The 18,133-nt window shown below is 40.1% G+C and overlaps 1 protein-coding gene across 9 annotated transcripts in view; it reads right to left on the bottom strand.

Moving 5' to 3' along the window:
* WDR7 (WD repeat domain 7) overlaps positions 1 to 18,133 on the bottom strand; it is a 114,588-nt gene that overhangs the window by 85,034 nt on the left and 11,421 nt on the right. For 8 of the 9 annotated variants that reach the window (XR_010827948.1, XM_066988931.1, XM_066988927.1 and 5 more), the window contains exons 6-18: positions 17,943 to 18,019; positions 16,202 to 16,321; positions 15,860 to 16,005; positions 15,277 to 15,379; positions 14,079 to 14,220; positions 13,322 to 13,570; positions 12,958 to 13,178; positions 11,294 to 11,489; positions 10,409 to 10,623; positions 8,082 to 8,851; positions 7,447 to 7,535; positions 4,081 to 4,170; positions 2,087 to 2,205 (exon numbers count right to left, since the gene is read on the bottom strand). Coding sequence is in view for 8 of the 9 variants with exons in the window: in XM_066988931.1 (XP_066845032.1) it covers positions 2,087 to 2,205; positions 4,081 to 4,170; positions 7,447 to 7,535; positions 8,082 to 8,851; positions 10,409 to 10,623; positions 11,294 to 11,489; positions 12,958 to 13,178; positions 13,322 to 13,570; positions 14,079 to 14,220; positions 15,277 to 15,379; positions 15,860 to 16,005; positions 16,202 to 16,321; positions 17,943 to 18,019 (2,537 nt within the window). In the remaining variant the exon portion in view is untranslated. The remainder of the gene's footprint in view (positions 1 to 2,086; positions 2,206 to 4,080; positions 4,171 to 7,446; positions 7,536 to 8,081; positions 8,852 to 10,408; positions 10,624 to 11,293; positions 11,490 to 12,957; positions 13,179 to 13,321; positions 13,571 to 14,078; positions 14,221 to 15,276; positions 15,380 to 15,859; positions 16,006 to 16,201; positions 16,322 to 17,942; positions 18,020 to 18,133) is intronic. The other variant, XM_066988928.1, reaches the window with a different exon arrangement.

Here is an 18,133-nt window from a genome sequence, read left to right as displayed (position 1 = left end):
AAACATCAAATATTTATCACGATGCTTTCAGTATAATTTAGCAAGAACGACAAAATGCATCACTTAAAGAAAAAAAAGCAACACGTATAGATAGAAAACTGAACTAAGCTTTCAGAAAACCCATATTTTTCCCTATTCCTCTCCTACTTAAATACAGAAGCAAAATAACCACGAATAAGACAAGCCCAAACTACGCTGTGTCCTCTCTGTCGGGATTTATTGGAGACATGCTGCCCTCTGAGAAAACCAGAGGATGACATCCACCACTCAGGTCCCAGCAGAAGTGACAGCACAAACCAACCAGCTGTCCCACCTCTCCCCAGCCTCGGCTGATGTCCCTTTCCCAGCATACAAGCCCAGTCCCACAGAGGCTATTTCCCAACCCAAAAAAACAAACAGTAAGGGAGGTGCGTCAGAAGGCACTGACACATCAAAAGACCACCAAAATTCTAGTTTTCTAGGAGTAATTTGTGATCACCCTTCTCTATAACCTTTCCAAAGTTGTCCACCAGAACTCCAAGATACACAACGAATCAGGATTTTTTCTAAGTATCATGGGTGGATGTTGGAATACAGTATCAAAATAAAAATCACTTAAAAACAGTTTTTCAAATGGGGTACACACATCTGCTCTGTAGCATGGAAGACTGACCAATGAAACCACAGGTAAATATATATAAAAAAGTTTTCTAAAATTAAAAAAAAAAAGTCCAGCTTTTTACACCAAGAAATACAAAATACTGTCACGTACAATCTGTCCCCATCAAAATCACTTGTTCCACCTGAGGACTTCATTGCATTTATAAATACCTTACTTTTTGGTCTAAAGGATTTTAAACACAAGGAAGTTAAGTGACTTGCTCAAGGTAAAACAGAAAACTGTGGGCAAGCAGGGAATAGCAAAACGCTAACTTGACACCTGAGGCTATCCAGTAACTGGGCTTCAAATTCTAATTAGCTTCAAAGTAATTACCCTCTTGGGAAGCCATCTCAAAGTACACCCTAACTAGCAAAAGAACAAGCACCCAGGTAGCAAAAAGGATATTCCCAATTAAGTCACAAGCCTGCTGAAGACCTACAGCCCCTAATCCAGCTACGTTCCTCCTTTCCTACTTTGAAAGCTGCACAGTCAACAAAATTTTTGCCAGAACAGCATAGGTGTAGTGTTAAGGCCCACTAGTCATTTATCAAATAGTTGGGTGACAAACCACTTACTGACTACTGTATACACGCTCCAAAAAATAGAGCAACTCAGCAGTCTCTTAAAGAAAAAAAAAAGTAGTTTTTTGATCCTAATAAGTTTTTAATCCAGTAATTTCTTTAAAAAAAATGTATAGCATACATTCATACCATACATTCATACCATATGCCACACAGAAGCTACAAAAATATAAAGATCGCTTTTTCAACATTTTACTGGAAAACTGGCCTCCTGAATCTGCAATAAACAGCTCCAGGATCTTGTGTCGGAAAGGAATTAGTAACGTTTTATACTGAGGAGAAATGTGCTTAGTAAAAGACAACAACACAAGAGTTGTATAAAGCTACATTCTGTTTGCATAAATAAATAAAAAGTCACAAGAGGTTCAAACATCAAATTTTGTCTGCAACACGCGGATCATTTTTGCTGCTCTTCCTAGCAAACCCCCCACTCCTTCCTCCCCGGCCCCCCAAGCAGCGCGCGGAGCTCCTGGTGCTGGGGGACTGAGCCTCTCTAAGGGGCTAGCTGACGGTTTCCTCCCGTAAATCTCCGCTCTGCAAACCTCCGCTCCCGTAAATCTCGGCACCCTGCCCTTCCCAGCAGCAGCAGGATGACGCCCAGTGGCCAGCGGGGCACTCACAGGTCCCTGCTGTCACCGGGGCAGGGGCAGCAGCTGGGTGCTCGCCGGCGGCAGCGGGGTGCTGGGGCCTGCCTGCGCCAACGAAGGCCCTCGGGTGCCATTTCTTATTGAAACCAAGGCACCGGTGTAAAGCGACGAAAGTAAGATTTAAAAAGCTGGAGTGACATTTGCAAGCATGCGCGTTTGGACTTTCAGAACCGAGCGCTGAGTAGAGGCAGGAAGAGGAGCGCTGCTACGGAAATCACCTCCAGGCAGCGGTCCTGCCAGCGGCGCGCCAGCATCTCCAGGAGGGGAGGTCGGAACTTGTCCAGCCCCAGCAGGTCGGGGAGCATCACGCAGTGCATGGCAGCCAGCTGGCTCCACCCTGTTAAAACACAGCGCAACGGCGAGGTGAACCTAAGTAACACCGAAAAGACGTTAAGCTTAAAATGCAAGAGAGTACATTCACGTTGGCCGCTGGCCTGGCACACGTTAGGTCTTCAGGAGAAGGTGGGAGAAAGAAGGGCAAAAAATAAAAGAACCAATTTTGCAGCAGAACAACAAATTTTTTTCCTTCTGCAGCCGGACCCCCAGGCACTGCACGTGCCTCCTGCGCCAGGCGGGGACACGGGGAGCTCCTCCGGGACTGACCGTGCGCCCCAAAGAGCTGCTCAGAGCTCGACGCCAGCAGGAGATTGTGTTTAATCGGGACTGGCGTGAGACAAGTACCCCTCTTTCTCCCCATCCCCTCACAGAAAGACTTCAGAAGAGTAACGCTGCCCAGTCACAGGCCTGGATTGCCAGCTTGCAACCTTCGGAGTCAACTCAACATACATACTGCACACAAACTGCTCCTCAGCGTAAGTGCTGAGCACAAGACTGATTTAAGCGATCTGTTCGAATAACAATCGTCATTATTTTAACACGATGTCCTACATGCAACTTTGATATCATTCAGTTACAGGGTACTAAGCACATGAATTACCGTTTGAAATATTACAGACTTTCCTGTCCCATTTTCAAAGGTATGCAAATGCATAAAAGCACACGTTTGTCTGCCCTCCTCCTCTTCCCATCTAAACCTTACTTGAACAAGCTTACCTCAAGTACACTCGTACTATAAACCTGTAACATTATGTAGTTAAAAACAGTACAGGCAAGCATATCAAGCTCAAATGACACGGATCATAAAAATGCTTGTAATGTACTTTACGCAAAGAAATCTTGTAGTATTATGCTCTGCATTGACTTGATAAACCTGAGAAGTACTTCAGGCAAGCATACAGATCTATATTTTTAATTTGTCAGCAATTGTGAACATAAAAACCTAAATATTTTAACTAATAAAGCTCTTCATGACGGTACAAGAAAAGAAATCATTTCATACTTGAAACTCCTGCGTGAAAGCACAAATTTATGGCTTAGCAAGAAAAGCATTAAAACAAAGGCTTAAACAGTGATACAAGGGGCTGGGTTTTGTTTGGTTTTTGTTTTCTGATTTGTTGTTTGTTTGTTTTTGTGCCAATCCTTGGGTCAGGAAGACATTCTTCATGATGTAGACAAACATTTATTAGAAGAAACAAACCAAAAAACGCAAACCCCAAGTAGTTTAACTAAATCATTTCTGTTTTCATAAGCACCAAAACCAAAATTTAAGTGACTTGAAATGATTTTGCTTCTCTTTCCTTTTTAAAAGGACCATGAAATTTCTCAGCCTTTTGGTTTGCAAGGTGAACTACAAAGTGCTGTTGCTCGCTCGTCCCCAAAGCGGACGAGTGCCACATGCTCATACCAGAAGGGACCCTCAGGGCTCCAGGCGGGGCTGAACCTTCGTACCAAGGAGCAGCAGCTATGTCCACAACGGAGACAGGGGAAATGTCACACAAATGGAATACAAACCACATGCAGCACAGCTTCTTTCATTCATAGCTCACAAGTGGGAAGAGACACTTATGTTTTCCCTACTTTAAAAGGGTCTTAGACTTTTTCCTCCAAAGGCAACAGCAAAACCAAACAAGATCTGAAATACAACCTCTGATACAGCAGTTGAGAGCTGAACATAAAGCAAGCCCACGACAGACAAACCAGATCTACTCACCCTCTGCCAGCACTAATGGCAAAGAACACAGAAATAAACCCATTGCCTCTGTATCTTGCAAAGAAAAGTATCTACATAGACCAAACTAAAGTCATGTCGTAACAATGATAAAGGACATTAGTTGAAAGTAAAAGACAAATAGAAAAAATGAGGAAAGAATACCTTCATTTACTAAGAAACAGGTATGTAAAGTAGGAGCAGTGTCAGAGCCAGAGTGACCAGCTTCAGTGCTAGAAGAAACAGCAGGAGCAACTTGCAGAGGAAAGAAGAAGAAATAAAGAGAAAAAAATAGGAAAGTGAGGATAGCAGCTTCTGAAAAACAGATTAGTATCACTGAAGAATGACAAACAAAACTGGAGGAAACGGTGATCATATTCAACTTAAAAAAATTTTCTAGGCTGTACAAGGAGTGCAATGTCAGTGAGAGGGAGACATGCAACTGCAGAGGAACACAGATACACTAACATAAACTTGCGTGTTTTGAAAAGAAAGTACCTGTAAATAAAAAATTACAAGTGTGTCTTTAGAAAGGTGGGATTTGGTTTGGCATAACGGTTGACTGGGAGTTTAAAAATAGGAGTTTCACTTTTGCTCATTTTTCCCCATCTCTAGGTAGATCTGGAATTTGTACTACTCATTTAAAAAAAAATACATTAGAAATAACCCCTTTTACACCTGGGTTGTCCCACCTGTTAATCTAAAACATCATAAGATGTATTACCGATGGCTAGTTTTAGATTCTGTGATTCTGTGAAACATGTCCATTCAAATAAGTTTAAACCTAAACAAAAGAAAGGACTACGCATACAAAGCAGCAGCATATAAACCACGCTGCGTAAGACTACAGGAAAGCAAACACAAAAGAGCACAGGCCAAGCATGTACTCAAAGCAAGAGCCGTGACGTATTTATTTTGTGAACTGCGTAATTTCTCGGTGCAAATGTAATTTAAAAGCAGTTCTAAACATTATACTTCCACTAATGCTCATTACTTAATATTATCACATGAAAAGATGCGCGGACCTTATGGCATACACATGCTACAACCAGAGGTCAACGCGGGGATTTACAGGTCACTATCTGACACTTCCTTCCTATAGAGAAATTACCATATGTCATGCACAAGCATCTGCAAATTAATCCCCCGCTTTTATTCCGTTGCAGAACAACAATGGGTTCAGGCTCCTGAACGTATTAAGCATTGTCTCCTGAATAGGCTGTTTGCTTTTCATGCAGTGAGCTTCTTTTGTCGCTGCAGGACATCTGCATCCACGCTACTTTTGCCATACCTTCCACACAAACGCAGCATGATGGCACGTGTACGGTGACACCGCCACCAGCCTCAATCACCGCGCGACAAAAGGGACTTTTGTAGCTGCATAAAAGAAGCTAGTCAATTTATGGAAAAAACACACCGCTGTTTTTTTTTGTTGTTTTTTTTTTTTTCTTTCTTAAAACAAAACTCAAGCCTTTGAAGTTTTCCTTTCTGACCCCTTTTGTTGCTGTTGTTCTCTCCCTGCAAGTGTCAGTAATTATAACAATCACTGGAATGGAAGCAGCTGGCCCCGTGGCTGAGTAGCGCAGAGCGGTGCTGATCTCAGGACAAATACAGGTCAAATAGATGGAGATCAAGCATGTCATAACATGCGTTAATTGTATCTATACTAATTGATTTTTTAAGAATAAGCACTAGTAATTTATGAGTGGTGAGATGCTGTAAGTAGCACACAGTGGGAGGTAAAGGTAAACTTTTGACCTAAGGGTGCCATTCAAACAAACTCATCTCTCCCCAGGAGCATGCAAGACATGCCACCAAACATAGGAAAAACAAACAAAAAAAACAGTTTAGGAACAAAAGTATTTTTCTATACTTTTTACGATGCACAGAATTTATTTTTTATCAATTGTTAAAAGGATATTGGATAACTGAAGTATGTCTATCACCATGAACAGCAAAGCTATTCCTAAGAAAAATTACATAATTTTCATTTGGGAAAGGATAACCCCAATGTAACTGTACCCTTAAAAACAGAAACACAGATCCTCTGTAAGAAATACATTTTTTCTGGCATTGAATTTGCCATACAGACACCATCTCCGGTAAATACTGACCTCTCAAATACATATCTCTCAAAGAAAAGCAAGCAGCTGGGAAAAAAAATGCACATGTTGAAACAGCAGCTCTTCCTGATTTTTTATTTATTTGTACTTTTTGTTATTGACTGCTACTTCTCTATTTATGTAGCACCTTTGATCATGAAAAGAAAAGCTGTATGTTCATCGCTCTTGAAACTGACTTCCCCTTTCCAAACACAGATCACAAAAAAAAAAAAAGAGCAAAAGAATACACACGTGTTGCTGATGAGTAAGTTTCTTCCTCAGATATAAATTTCCCTCATTTTTGGATGTGAATGATGGAAGTCAGACATTTGATGTATGAAGTTACCTGTTGTGCTTACCAGCTTTCTAATACAAGAGTATTTCCACAGTTTAAAGATAAAAGTTAGGATGTACATGAAGGATATTTGAAATATAGAAGATAAATATCCATAAAATATCACAATGACAAAGCATTTGTATTCTGCAAAATGCAACCGTTTTACAAAGTGTAAGTTTCTTCATATTCATGTAACTTGAAACGACAAAGTTTTAATAGCTAACAATAACAGTTAAGTGTTTTTTTAAATGTAATTAGGGAATAAAATTTCAAATGAGTCCTGAAAGATATTCCCTTTATAAATTAGTGAAAAATCAAACACGTTTTGGGAAAAAAAGAGAAAAAACACTGCTCCTCTGCCCTGGAGTATATGCATACAGCTGGCCTTACACCTAGAACACCCCCGAAGAGCAGTGATAAGACCAGCGAGGTGCATGTTCCCTCTTTGTTTCATCAGGCAGCAAGACACACGGCCAAGCTCACGCTCGGAAGTGCCCCCCAACCACCAACCCCCCCCGCTGGTGCAGGCTTCGTGCCCCCTGCCTGGCCCGCGGGAGGTGGTGCGGGGAGCGCCGGCTTCCCCAGCTGCTGCACAGCTCTTTCAAACGGGGCACCTGCTCCTGAGCTGGGCACTCCAGACAAAGATGGCCACAGCGCGATGTTACACACGTTTAACTTCACTTTTGGCATCAAATTGTTTGCTGCATGAAACAGCAGCTCTTTAATTTAGAGAGCAAGCAGGGAGGAGCTGCCTCCTCCTCCTCCATCCCTCCATTCCCCACAGGACAGCTTCCGCGGTGCTCCCACCACCTGGAGGAGGCTCTGCTCACGGCTCTGCTCCAGTACAAAATTCAAGTCTCATCTGGTGTGAGCCCTCTTCTCGTATCGCATGTTGTTCTATGGCTCAAACCTAGCCACTGTACTTGTGACAGAGAAAATGCAGACTCCTAACGGGTCCTTCAACATCATACATCAACCTTCTTCCTCCCATGTAGAAGCTAGCAATATTTTTAATCACGATAGTAAGGTGATAACTTCAGTGTCAAGAGCTGAAACTACATATCAAATTGTTCCAAAGAAAGTCATTTTTACCTTGCTTAATTTGTCCTTGAGCTGCATGACTTGACATCGAAGGAGGTGCCTTCACTTTTGTCATCTCAGGAGTGCCAGGCCGAGGCGGCCTAAACACGACGTGCATGAAGGGGCAGAGGAAGGAAGACAAGGGAAAAAAAAAAAAACACAGAAAAAAGAGGGAGGGGAGGATTATTTTCTAAGACAGTGTGACTAAACAAACTTTGAAAGGCAATCCTGTAAAGAATGATGCATCCCATTTACAGTTCCCAGCTTACTCTTTGGTGATGAAAAGTTTGTCTGTATGTTTTGATCTGTTTAGAATTTGACCTGCTCTTCAGTCTATTTAAAACTAAAACTCATGAAAAAGGACAAAACTGGCCTCTCATCCCTCCTGGCACAAATCTTACTCTAACTCCACATCATATTAACACTGTAAGTTATCTAACTCAGTTGAAAGCAATAAAGTTACTTTGGCGCAAAAAATGCTTTAGTCATGATAAGAAGAAATGCACTCTGGTCACCTGGGTACCAGAGGCTTTCACAGCCATTTAACACATCAAACTCCACAGTAAAATTAAGCAAAATAAAGCACTGCATCAAAGTAGAGACTCTGAAAGAAAGTTGTCGTGAGTTAAAGGGAGTATTTTCTGTACCTGGTTGGGCCTTTCTTCATGTGGTCTCCAATAAAAGTTGCATTAGTCATGCTCATCAGCGTGTTTGCCAGCGAGATGACAGACAGGAGGTGCTGAGTGGTGACAGCACGCGATACTCCGTACGTCCCCTTTCCGAGTCCTTCTGTAATGGACATTTTCCTTCCCAGCTCCATGCCCTCATAGGATGGTTTACCCACAGACTGATTGTAACCGGGAAGCATCAGAGACATGTGGCCACCTCTAGACAGGAGGCCAAAGGACACCGAACAGTGCGGCTTAAGCATCCCCAGGCGATCAAGGCAAAGCTCATCTAGAACAGAATTCAAGCCCCAGGCATGAAGACAAGACATAAAAAGCTTTGCTGTATCCATGGTTAGATTATACTCTAATAAAGTTAATGGTTTAGATTTGCTAGAGCGATATTCTGGGTCACCATCTTCTCTTCTCTGCCTTATTGATTCTTCATCCTCATCCTCATCATCGAGAAGATGCTCTTTGATATTCTCTTTGATCGTCTCCTTGACCTGCTGGAAGAGGACGGCTGCTCGTTTGCCAGTCAAAAAGGAGCCTCCTTTGTCAGAACCGCCGGATGCCTTCTGCAAATTCTCCGGAGAAATGAGTGCACTGTTGGGTCTCGAGGCCTCTTCGGTCAGCAGCTGAATAATCAGGGCCTCTACATCGAAGAAGAGCACGTGTATGTCTGGATCTGTTAAGTTTGTCTTTATAGCTTGAACCATCAGGGAGTTATGCGAATATTTAGGTAAATTCCCCTGCAAAAATAAAAGAAAATAAAAGCTATTTCAAGATTTTAACTGGATAACTGTCTGTATACTTCTCTTGGATTTAATTCACAAATTGAGGAAGCCCTGCGTGAACAAAGTTTGAAAACTCGCAGGGTATAAAACAGGAAAATCATTCTAAGATGCTTCACTGACATTCTCATAACATCGGGAATTTCAGAGTTGTGATCAAGTATTACAAACCTAATATACGTTAATACTGTAACACCGACACTCAGGATTCGGTATGAACACCGGTGCCCAAGCCTGGGCACTCAGGTACTTGGAAAAACAAGGTGACACCGTTCCAAAGAATGCCCTGTGCAAGGGACCGCTCTTTTCCAAACAGAATAGGACGCAGGAAGGTTAAAAAAAAAAAAAAAAAAAAAAAAAAAAAAAGGAAAATAAATAGAGCTCGAAGCAGATCTCTGCTGCTCTCTGCTGGTCAGAAGCCAGACTGCCAGAACATCAGACACCTGCATTCATCTAGAGAAAAGCGAAAAGAAACAAGCGAAGAAACAAACACAAGCTCGTTTTCTTAGGACCCAGAGATTGGCAAGAGCAATCCCAGCAGTTCTTTCAGCATACATTTTTCATAATGTGATTACTCCTCCATCAACCTTTAGCTTCTTGGGTTTGCTTCTGCATGCATAATTGTTTTCCCTTATTGACTGGGCAAAAACTACCCCGCTAAAGGATTTAATACAGTCACAAATGAAACTTAACACTAGTCTCATATCTACAAATTTTAATCCCTAGCATAAATCAAATTGAGATAATAAAAACCTAGATATTGCAGTGTTCAGAAAACAGGAAGCTATTTCTTTATTGTCAGGATGTTCTTTTTCCCCTCTCAATACCTAAACTGTCCTCTCATATGCAATACAAAAAAACCTCATTCAGACAAGTACCAACATACACACCCGAACATATGAATTGTTTATTCTTAACAGACTTCATGGTATTAATGTGTTAAGCACATACTGACATTGCAAATATATTGATCAATATTAAATAAAACAAAATGATGTTTTCTATCTCAAAATGGCAGTAACAGGTTTGAAGAAAAATATCTTAATTTCTTTTGCAAGCCACATCTCTATAGGAAATTGAAATGAAGCGTTACAGCTATAAGAGGTGACCAGCTACTTCACAGAACCGTGGAACAGCTGAGGCTGGAGCGCACTCCAACCCTCTGCAAAAACAGGACCGTGCCCAGTCCAGCTTTGAGCATCTCCAAGGACGGACGCCCCAGAGCCTCGTCCCGTGCAGCCTGCTCCAGTGCTCTGCTGCCCTTGCAGTGAAGAGAAGTCTTCTTACGTTCAGACTGAAATTTTCCCCGTTTCATTTTGTGCTGCTTGTCCTTCCAGGGCTTACCCAAGGCCAGGTAAAGTTAGCTTACGTCTTTTATATTAAAATTTCAGAGTGGTTTGGATAAGATCCTTTCAGTTACAACGATGAAGACTTGCTGTATTTTATTGAATTACGTATGAAAAATAAATTGCTTGGATACTGCATTAGAAACAGCCAAGCTAGACCAGAACTCACTTTGTCAGATGCTTCAGAAGCTAGCAGGTTAGTGGCAAGAGTCTGCAGTTTTTGATGTGCCACGTTTTTCAGAGCAGCCAGGCTACGCCGAGTCATGGCCTGCTTCAGGTTGACGGCGGGATGACTGAGGGAGTCCACAGCCGCTGGAACTGCCTCATCACAGGCGTTCAGGATTTCTACCGCTGTTATTCCCATCACACACCTGTCCAGCGCACCTTCAAACGTTTTGGAAAACATTAGTTTAAGCAGGAACAATTCAGAATGTGCAAAACATTGTAAGTACAACGATGTGCAAAAATAATTTACACCACAGGATGCAATGGGTAAAGCTTTCTGTTAACAGCTATTTTTAGAAATATTCCAAAGGAATGGATTTGTCCTGAATTTCCATGAGACTGAAGTGTCAGGGCTCATTCTTATCGTCTTCTATACGGAGCATTAGCCCCTTTAAAAACAAAAGGAAGGGAAACACAAACCAGACAGACAACAGAACTGATGACTATCCTGCACTTTGCGGATGAAGGAACTATTCGAGATTCAAGGTGCTGCATTTCTATGCCAAGCTTTCAAGAAAACTAAGAGGAAGCATGAACACTAATGAATTAAGAGGACACTACACGTGCAGCTAACAAGTGTTCTCTGTAAAGATAAATAGGAAATATATGTAGGGAGAAAAAGCCAGAGGAAGCTGCACTTCTCCAAAAATAAATGAGTTATTCTAAATACATGTTTTAATATTTGATCTACAAATTTGGCTAACATGGGGAGAGCTAGATTTCTAAACAAAAATGCATAAAAAAATTAACACGTCTCAGATGCACCTTGCACAGATTACCAAGTATTATTAAAAAAATTTGACTAAACAATGTCTGAACTTAACCTTACCGGTATCCATTTGCCAGACGTACACAGACCCATCTGAACACCCCACTACCAGGTAGTCATCAGAAGGCCTCCATTTTATTACTTGAATAGGGAAAAGGTGACGGGATGCCAGCATGATGCATTTTTTCTCCCGCAGACTCAGAAGACCTACCGAGTGATCACTGGCAACAGAGCAAATACAGTGCTGGACTCTTGCCTTAAAAATGAATGAATAAATAAATAAAGATTAATCATAAGGTAGGCAGTTTACTTTTAAGAATCTCTTCTTCACTGGACAAAGTATAACGATCAACAACCTATTTTATAAGCAAACGCAGGCACATAAATCTATGGCAAAACTTGCTGTTACCACTGGAAACAGATTTTCATTTGCAGAAATTCTCTTGAATCCAAATACCTGCGTGTCATAAAGAGCAAACAGGCACAAAAATGTCCTGCCTCCTTATCATAACCACATGATATCGCTACCTTGGAAAAATTTTATGCACTGAACCACTAATGTCAGTTCGTGGTCATGTTCAGAAATTTTTCAGTCTTTCCAGAAAAAGGAAATTATTTTCTACCAACATGTTCTTCAAATGTTTAAAATCTGAAGGGGAAGTAACTCTGTAGGGTTCAAAAGAGTCATAAAAATAATACTTCATCGGCAAATAAAATACAGACTACTTACTCTCAAGCCTGTCACTTTTATTTAATTTTTTATGCTATAGGCCAAAATATTTTAGCTAATACTGATGAATATTTCTTAGTAAAAGAAAAAAGAGACTAGAAGCATTTTGATTTATAATACGGAATAGGCATGTCCATGCACATACACTAATAGAAACACCGCTACAGGTGAAGTCACTCAAAGAACTACCCTTCAAATAGTTTTAATAGCTTTGCGTTTTCTTCCAGCTCTCCTTAGACTTGGATTATATGCTAATACTTAAGTTTAAATTAAAATTTTCACATCTACACATGGTTTAGATTAACATACTAAGTCACAGATGTTTTCAACGGTGACATCCAAGGAAGGTTAGTGCCTTAGCGGAGCTAAGCAGTGCAGAGGTACAGGAAACAGGCTCAAGAATTAGAAGTATGAAAATGAGGATGAAAAAAAGCAGAACATTAAAGAAAAAGGGAACAAGAAGGGAAGGAAAAAAAGGGAAACAAAAGGCAAAGAAACTGTTGAGCAAAAAGGAGAACCCATGTTTCTCAAGTAAACCTGTGTCATTTTGTGCATTAAATTCTCTCTGTTCATCCAAGTTATCAAAAATAAAATTTCATTCAAAGCCTAAGAGCTTATGAGCTAACTGGTGGGGAACACTTGCCTCAGTTTCAAAGGTTTTCAGGGGAAAGAAGTTGCTTCCACGTGATAGAAATCCTCTCCTGCAGTTAATGCTGGATATCATCTAATGTCAAGCATTTCCTTAACTAGCTGGGTTTTAACATACATTTTCCCACTGTTTTTAATTATTTCCATAGCTAAATCATGATGCGAACAAAACCAAAATTAACGGAACAATTAAATGGTTTTAAATATTTGCAAGGGTTATACTTTAGCTCAGTGCTAGAGCTTTGGTATTTCATACTGCATTCACACTCTCAGGAAGGATTTCAGGGGCTGTAGCATTCATGGGAAGCGTAAGACAAGTTATCAGGACATATTAGTTAAAACTTACACTACAGTTTTCTGGTGGAACTAGAAGCTGTGTAATTTCTCCACCATGTACACAGAAGATATGTTTCATCTCTCCAGAAAATATATCCCACATGATGACTGAGAAATCCACACCACCTGAGATCAAATACCTTTGATCATAACGAGAAGAAACCTGGTGAGGATACAGTAAGCATGTAATTTTGTTTCGATGGCCTCTGAGAGTCCGGTGAGGTGGCCAACCTGAGGAATTGGGTAAGGTCGGGGGTACGGGGTGGGGAAGGATGAAAAAGGGAAAAAAATAATTAATTTTTGATAGAACAATTAATAAATTAGATTGCACACACTGCAATCCAGCTGTGCTTTTCAAAAGCTTATTAGCATACCTCTCCGAAGCATATGCTCTCCTTGCAAAAGCTGAACTATAGCAGTTTGTGTTGCTGGCACAATAACAATGCTTCCATCCTCCCGACCACAGACCAAACGCCCATGTGCTGGGATATACACACTAGCCGTAACTTTAAGTGGTTCATTGAAGTTTGGTATCAAGCTTAGTTGGTCTATAATCCCAGCTGGGCGAGGAGTGAGTTTATCAAAAGCTTCCTGGAGGGATATTGAAGTTGTTGTTTGCAGTCCTGTTTAAAAAAAGGGGACAAAGAAAAAAAAAAAAAAAGAAAACTATTCAAGAACCAAAATAGGAATGCTTTTCCTGAAAGATTTCAAAGTTAAAATACACCATGCTACAACACCACATAAAAGATATCGGAGATCAATTCACTGACCTGAGGGAAGCTGCAGCAACACATGGAAACAATACATGTGAGAGAACTGGAAAAGTATATGATTTAAACTACAAGAGGAAGTTATGCAGGCAGACAACAATGACCACAGCTGGTGTTTGGAAAAAAAGGCCATTAAAACTTAATACCTGAAAAGCGTTCAGAGTAAATGTAAGATTTTGATCACATATTAAAAAGTTAAGTAACTGCAACTCTTAAAAGAAGCAATGAAAAAAAAAAGTACAACAAAAAAAGCTTCCTGGATTTATAGGAAAAGCAGCAGTGCTTTATCCAGCAACAAAATACGTAACAAAATAGAGATGTCCATACAAAGACCTACCAAGAAGACATAATTACGTAATACCTGCTGCACTATCTTGTTGTTCAAGATTTTCAGGCACACTCCAAATACACAGTCTTCCTGAAGAGTCTCCTTGGATTAGCAGCTTATAGGAAAACTCCCTACGTCTGCAGAAGAATCGAGTAACTGGGGGACATATAAGTAACTGTTAAAAAAAAAATAAAATAAAATGAATTAGAACTTCAGACATACGCAAACCATGCACAAATCTGAATATTTACTTTTCCCACATAACTCACTGTACATTTTGAAAGTAGAACAAAAAACAGCTACTCTATGCTTTATCTTTGTTACAGAAGGAAGAATAAATACATCAATATGAATTAGAAGACACTGTGGTTAGTTATGAAACAAGTCACAGTTTTAGGGGAAAAAATATGTATATATAATAAATATATATGTTTTTTATATATTTATGTTTATATAACTCTCTCTATATATGTATATTCTAAAATTGTTAACATTTCAACTGTAATGGTAAGCTGGAGATACACTACTCAGTAAGGAACGTGGCCATAAGAGAAAAGGAAGTTATAATGTTAACAAATAACACAGCAGATCAAATCTATACATGTTTAAATGCCCAAATTTGGCAACAGATTAAATGGTTGTGATTAAAAAAAGGATCCATACAATAGTCTTACATTAACAGTATCTGTAAGCGAGACAATTATTTAAACCTAGTACTACACATGCCTAGGTACATCACACAACAGTCCCAAAATCTGTTAGTTTATAGCAGATACAGTTCACAATATAACATAAAAACATGTATAGTTAAATGAGGATTTTAGCCAGAATTGGCTTTTCTTTACTTTGCAAGAATCTAAGCTTGAAAACTCAAAGTTGTGACTCTCAAAGCCCTTGCTAAGTGACTGCCTAATCATTATGCACATCACAACCTGACTTCTGCTCCAGCACTGATGAATGATAAACTGTTAGCATACAAGAACTGAAGATTCACTTGACCATAGACTAATTTCTGCATTTATTTGAAAACCAACAAGAACCAAAACAAAGAAACAAAATAGCAGGGAAATTACATCTGGTTTTCTTCCAATCGTCTACTTTCTCTAGCAAAAGAGGAAATTCTGAAGGTCTACTTAGAATGAGAAGAAAATGTCATGAAGTATGCATATTTAAACTCTCTAAAGAAGAAATACTGACCATAAATGAAAACCCCAAAGAAACGTGTTTTTACCTGTTTATCTGCTCTGTCCAATACGCTGTACAGTAAAGGAGGATTTAGATTTTCTACTGCTTTCCCCACATCTCTGCGAAATGAATCACTAGCTGGTAGACAGCTGGGTTTAAAAACGAAAAAAAAGAAATAAAATTTATTGTATGACTAAAGTGATCACTCTGTCAATAGCTAACTAAATAATATGCTAGATTCTTAAGCAAAAACAGTATCCAAGTCCTTAAACATTGCATTTTCAGAGTTTCAGAGTTCAAAAGAGTTCAGAGTTCAAAACATTTGGCTTCTTACTCAGGACCAAACCACACCAAACTCAAGTATTCCTCCAACAGACCACCAGGTAGATCTGCTTGCTTCTTTATGCTGTGATGGCACATGAAGGTCAGAAAGGATTTCTTGTCTGACTTATGTGAGAATATTGGAGGATCTATATGATAAAACTGCATCTCCACCCAGAACAAAGAAATGTTTGTATATCACAAATTAAAAGATGTAAAAAGAAAACCATTCAAACCATTCAAAATGTCTCATGCTTTAATCTGAAAAAAAAAAAAAAAAGGAATCAGAGCATTTCATTGTTGAGTACCTGGGTGGTAATTTATATATGAAACTTTGTCCATCTTCTGTCCAAACAATCACTTTGTCAGCTGACACAAAGTCGCCACCGGTCCAGGTCTGTTCATTTTCACTAGGGAGTGAGCATAAAAGGGAATAATCTCCAGCATCAAAAACCTGAAAAGAAACAGAAGTCTTAACAGTCATCAACCACTTACAGATTAAAATGCCCAGGCAGCAGCTAATTGCAGTTTCCACATACGCATATTAACAGGATTTAGAACATCTTGATCTGAATGTCTTACTGGCAATTTAATTACACGAGGTGCTAGTGTGAGAATAAGCTAGCGTTTGTTCAGCTAGCTTTCCTTACCCTCCAGTACTTGGAGCACACTACCAACAACGACCGCTGGGTAAATGCGCAGAAAGAAATGCTTTGACAGTTCTGACAATAAATAGGTTTTGACTCCTCTTCAAATATTGGTGTGGTATCCTAAATAAAAATAAACAAGCAAAGCAATTACATTAAATTATCTACATCTGATTTAAAAAGCCCGCAGACTGCCACAGGTACGAGAGTAACATATATGCAGAAGAACAGAACTAAAGAAGCGATAAGAAATTGGCTTGTAGAGACAGAGAAAAATGGCACCAACAGGAGGCTGTAAGTGTTATCTGGAGAGCACACGTGTACAGCCCATCGGGCGTGAGTACCGACCGGCAGTCAGCAGGCAGAGCGCTGAACTGCTGAGCACACAGGGCTGTTTCCTTCCGCACGTCAGCGAGCTCACGTCCCCAGGCTCCCAGCCACAGACTGGGTTAGAGGTGAGGGTTCAGTCACCGCTGACCGCGTTCTCCTGAGATCCCATCTAGCACCGCCGGGCAGCACAGACCTCACCCCTCCGGCCCTACACCCTTTGCTGAGTTAGAGCATCAGACGGGTCCACCCCATCGGTGCTGTGCCTTGACCAACCTCGGTCCGCATTAAAGCGTAACTTTCTTCTGGTTATGTTGAGGGCGGTTTCCGATAGCCTGTCCAGATGAAAACACAACCAGCACCTGAAACTGGCAGTCTCTACACAGGCAAACATATGTATGGAAATCAGATAACAAGAAAACACCCAGCTGATTTTTTTTTCCTTGCTCAAACTAACCTTAGAACATGACAGAAAACGTGATGGAAGAGGGACTACGTGGTTTCATAAGATGCCAGATGGCCAACTTCTAAGGAAAAACCAAACCCTTGTCACATTTCTTATTCTATTATTCCTCATAAGAAGATCTGCAAGAGCACGTGGCATCCTCTTTTGTCACTTAAGTCTAACAAATTCCCCAGCTGGACAGATTAGCGGTGCCTATTTAGCACCGTCACTCTCGGTGGATTACCTTTCTTCTAGACAGCCAGCTGAAACTAAGCACATTCAGCTCACATTTCATTCTTGCGCGGTTCCCACTATCCCAAACAGACTATGCTCCTGTTTAGGTATGCGTTTCTTACTTTCATACTCTTCACTGTACTATGCAGAGTAAACAAGTATTTATTAATATCACGTTCTGACTAATAAGGAAGACCTTAAGGAAGGCCACTGCAAGGCCTTTAACATAAAATTTGTCTGTATCAAAGTTACACATACAGCGCAGTGTTCACATCGGTTTGGAAAGCTAAAGGTTATTGAAACAATCTTTTGTTACTAAATTTACTTTGGATCTCAAAAGCCTGTGAGAGGTAAAAGATAATTTCAGGAAAGAACAGGACTTTTAAAGAAGAAAAACTAAAACTGAATAGACCAAAATATTTGCATATCATTAACACAAACCATGAAATGGCATGCATAAAAAAACAGATTTGTAGGAATTAATTACTGTATTAATTTTGAAATAAGTTCTGTTAGAGTCAAACAAAGAACATCTTCATTAGGATTTCTGTTGATATTTAAAAAAAAAAAAAGATAAAGCCCATGATATTCCAGGTAGCAGGAAGAACAGGAAAAAGGATTAACAGATGTTCTCTCTTCATCAGAGCAGGACTTGAGGAAAAAAAATCTGGGAGTTAACAGTTGAGGGTGGTATGTCCTTTAAGATTTTTGGGAAATGTCACTAATTCAGAAGCTTACCTGCATGCGACTAACTTCAGAGGTTATTATCCATACTTTCAGGATGCCAGTCACTGAAACTGCTACAACAGTATCCTCTGGGGGGGGAAAAAAAGGCAGATAAATACAAGAATGTCTTCATTTTGGTACATGCTTGTGCATATCTGAGTACAAAAATAAGAGAGAGCTCCTCAACATTGAAATTTACCAAA

The sequence above is a fragment of the Anser cygnoides genome, chromosome Z (assembly GCF_040182565.1).
Source record: "Anser cygnoides isolate HZ-2024a breed goose chromosome Z, Taihu_goose_T2T_genome, whole genome shotgun sequence".
NCBI classification, from domain to species: Eukaryota; Metazoa; Chordata; class Aves; order Anseriformes; family Anatidae; genus Anser; species Anser cygnoides.
This window is presented reverse-complemented; position numbering and strand designations above follow the sequence as displayed.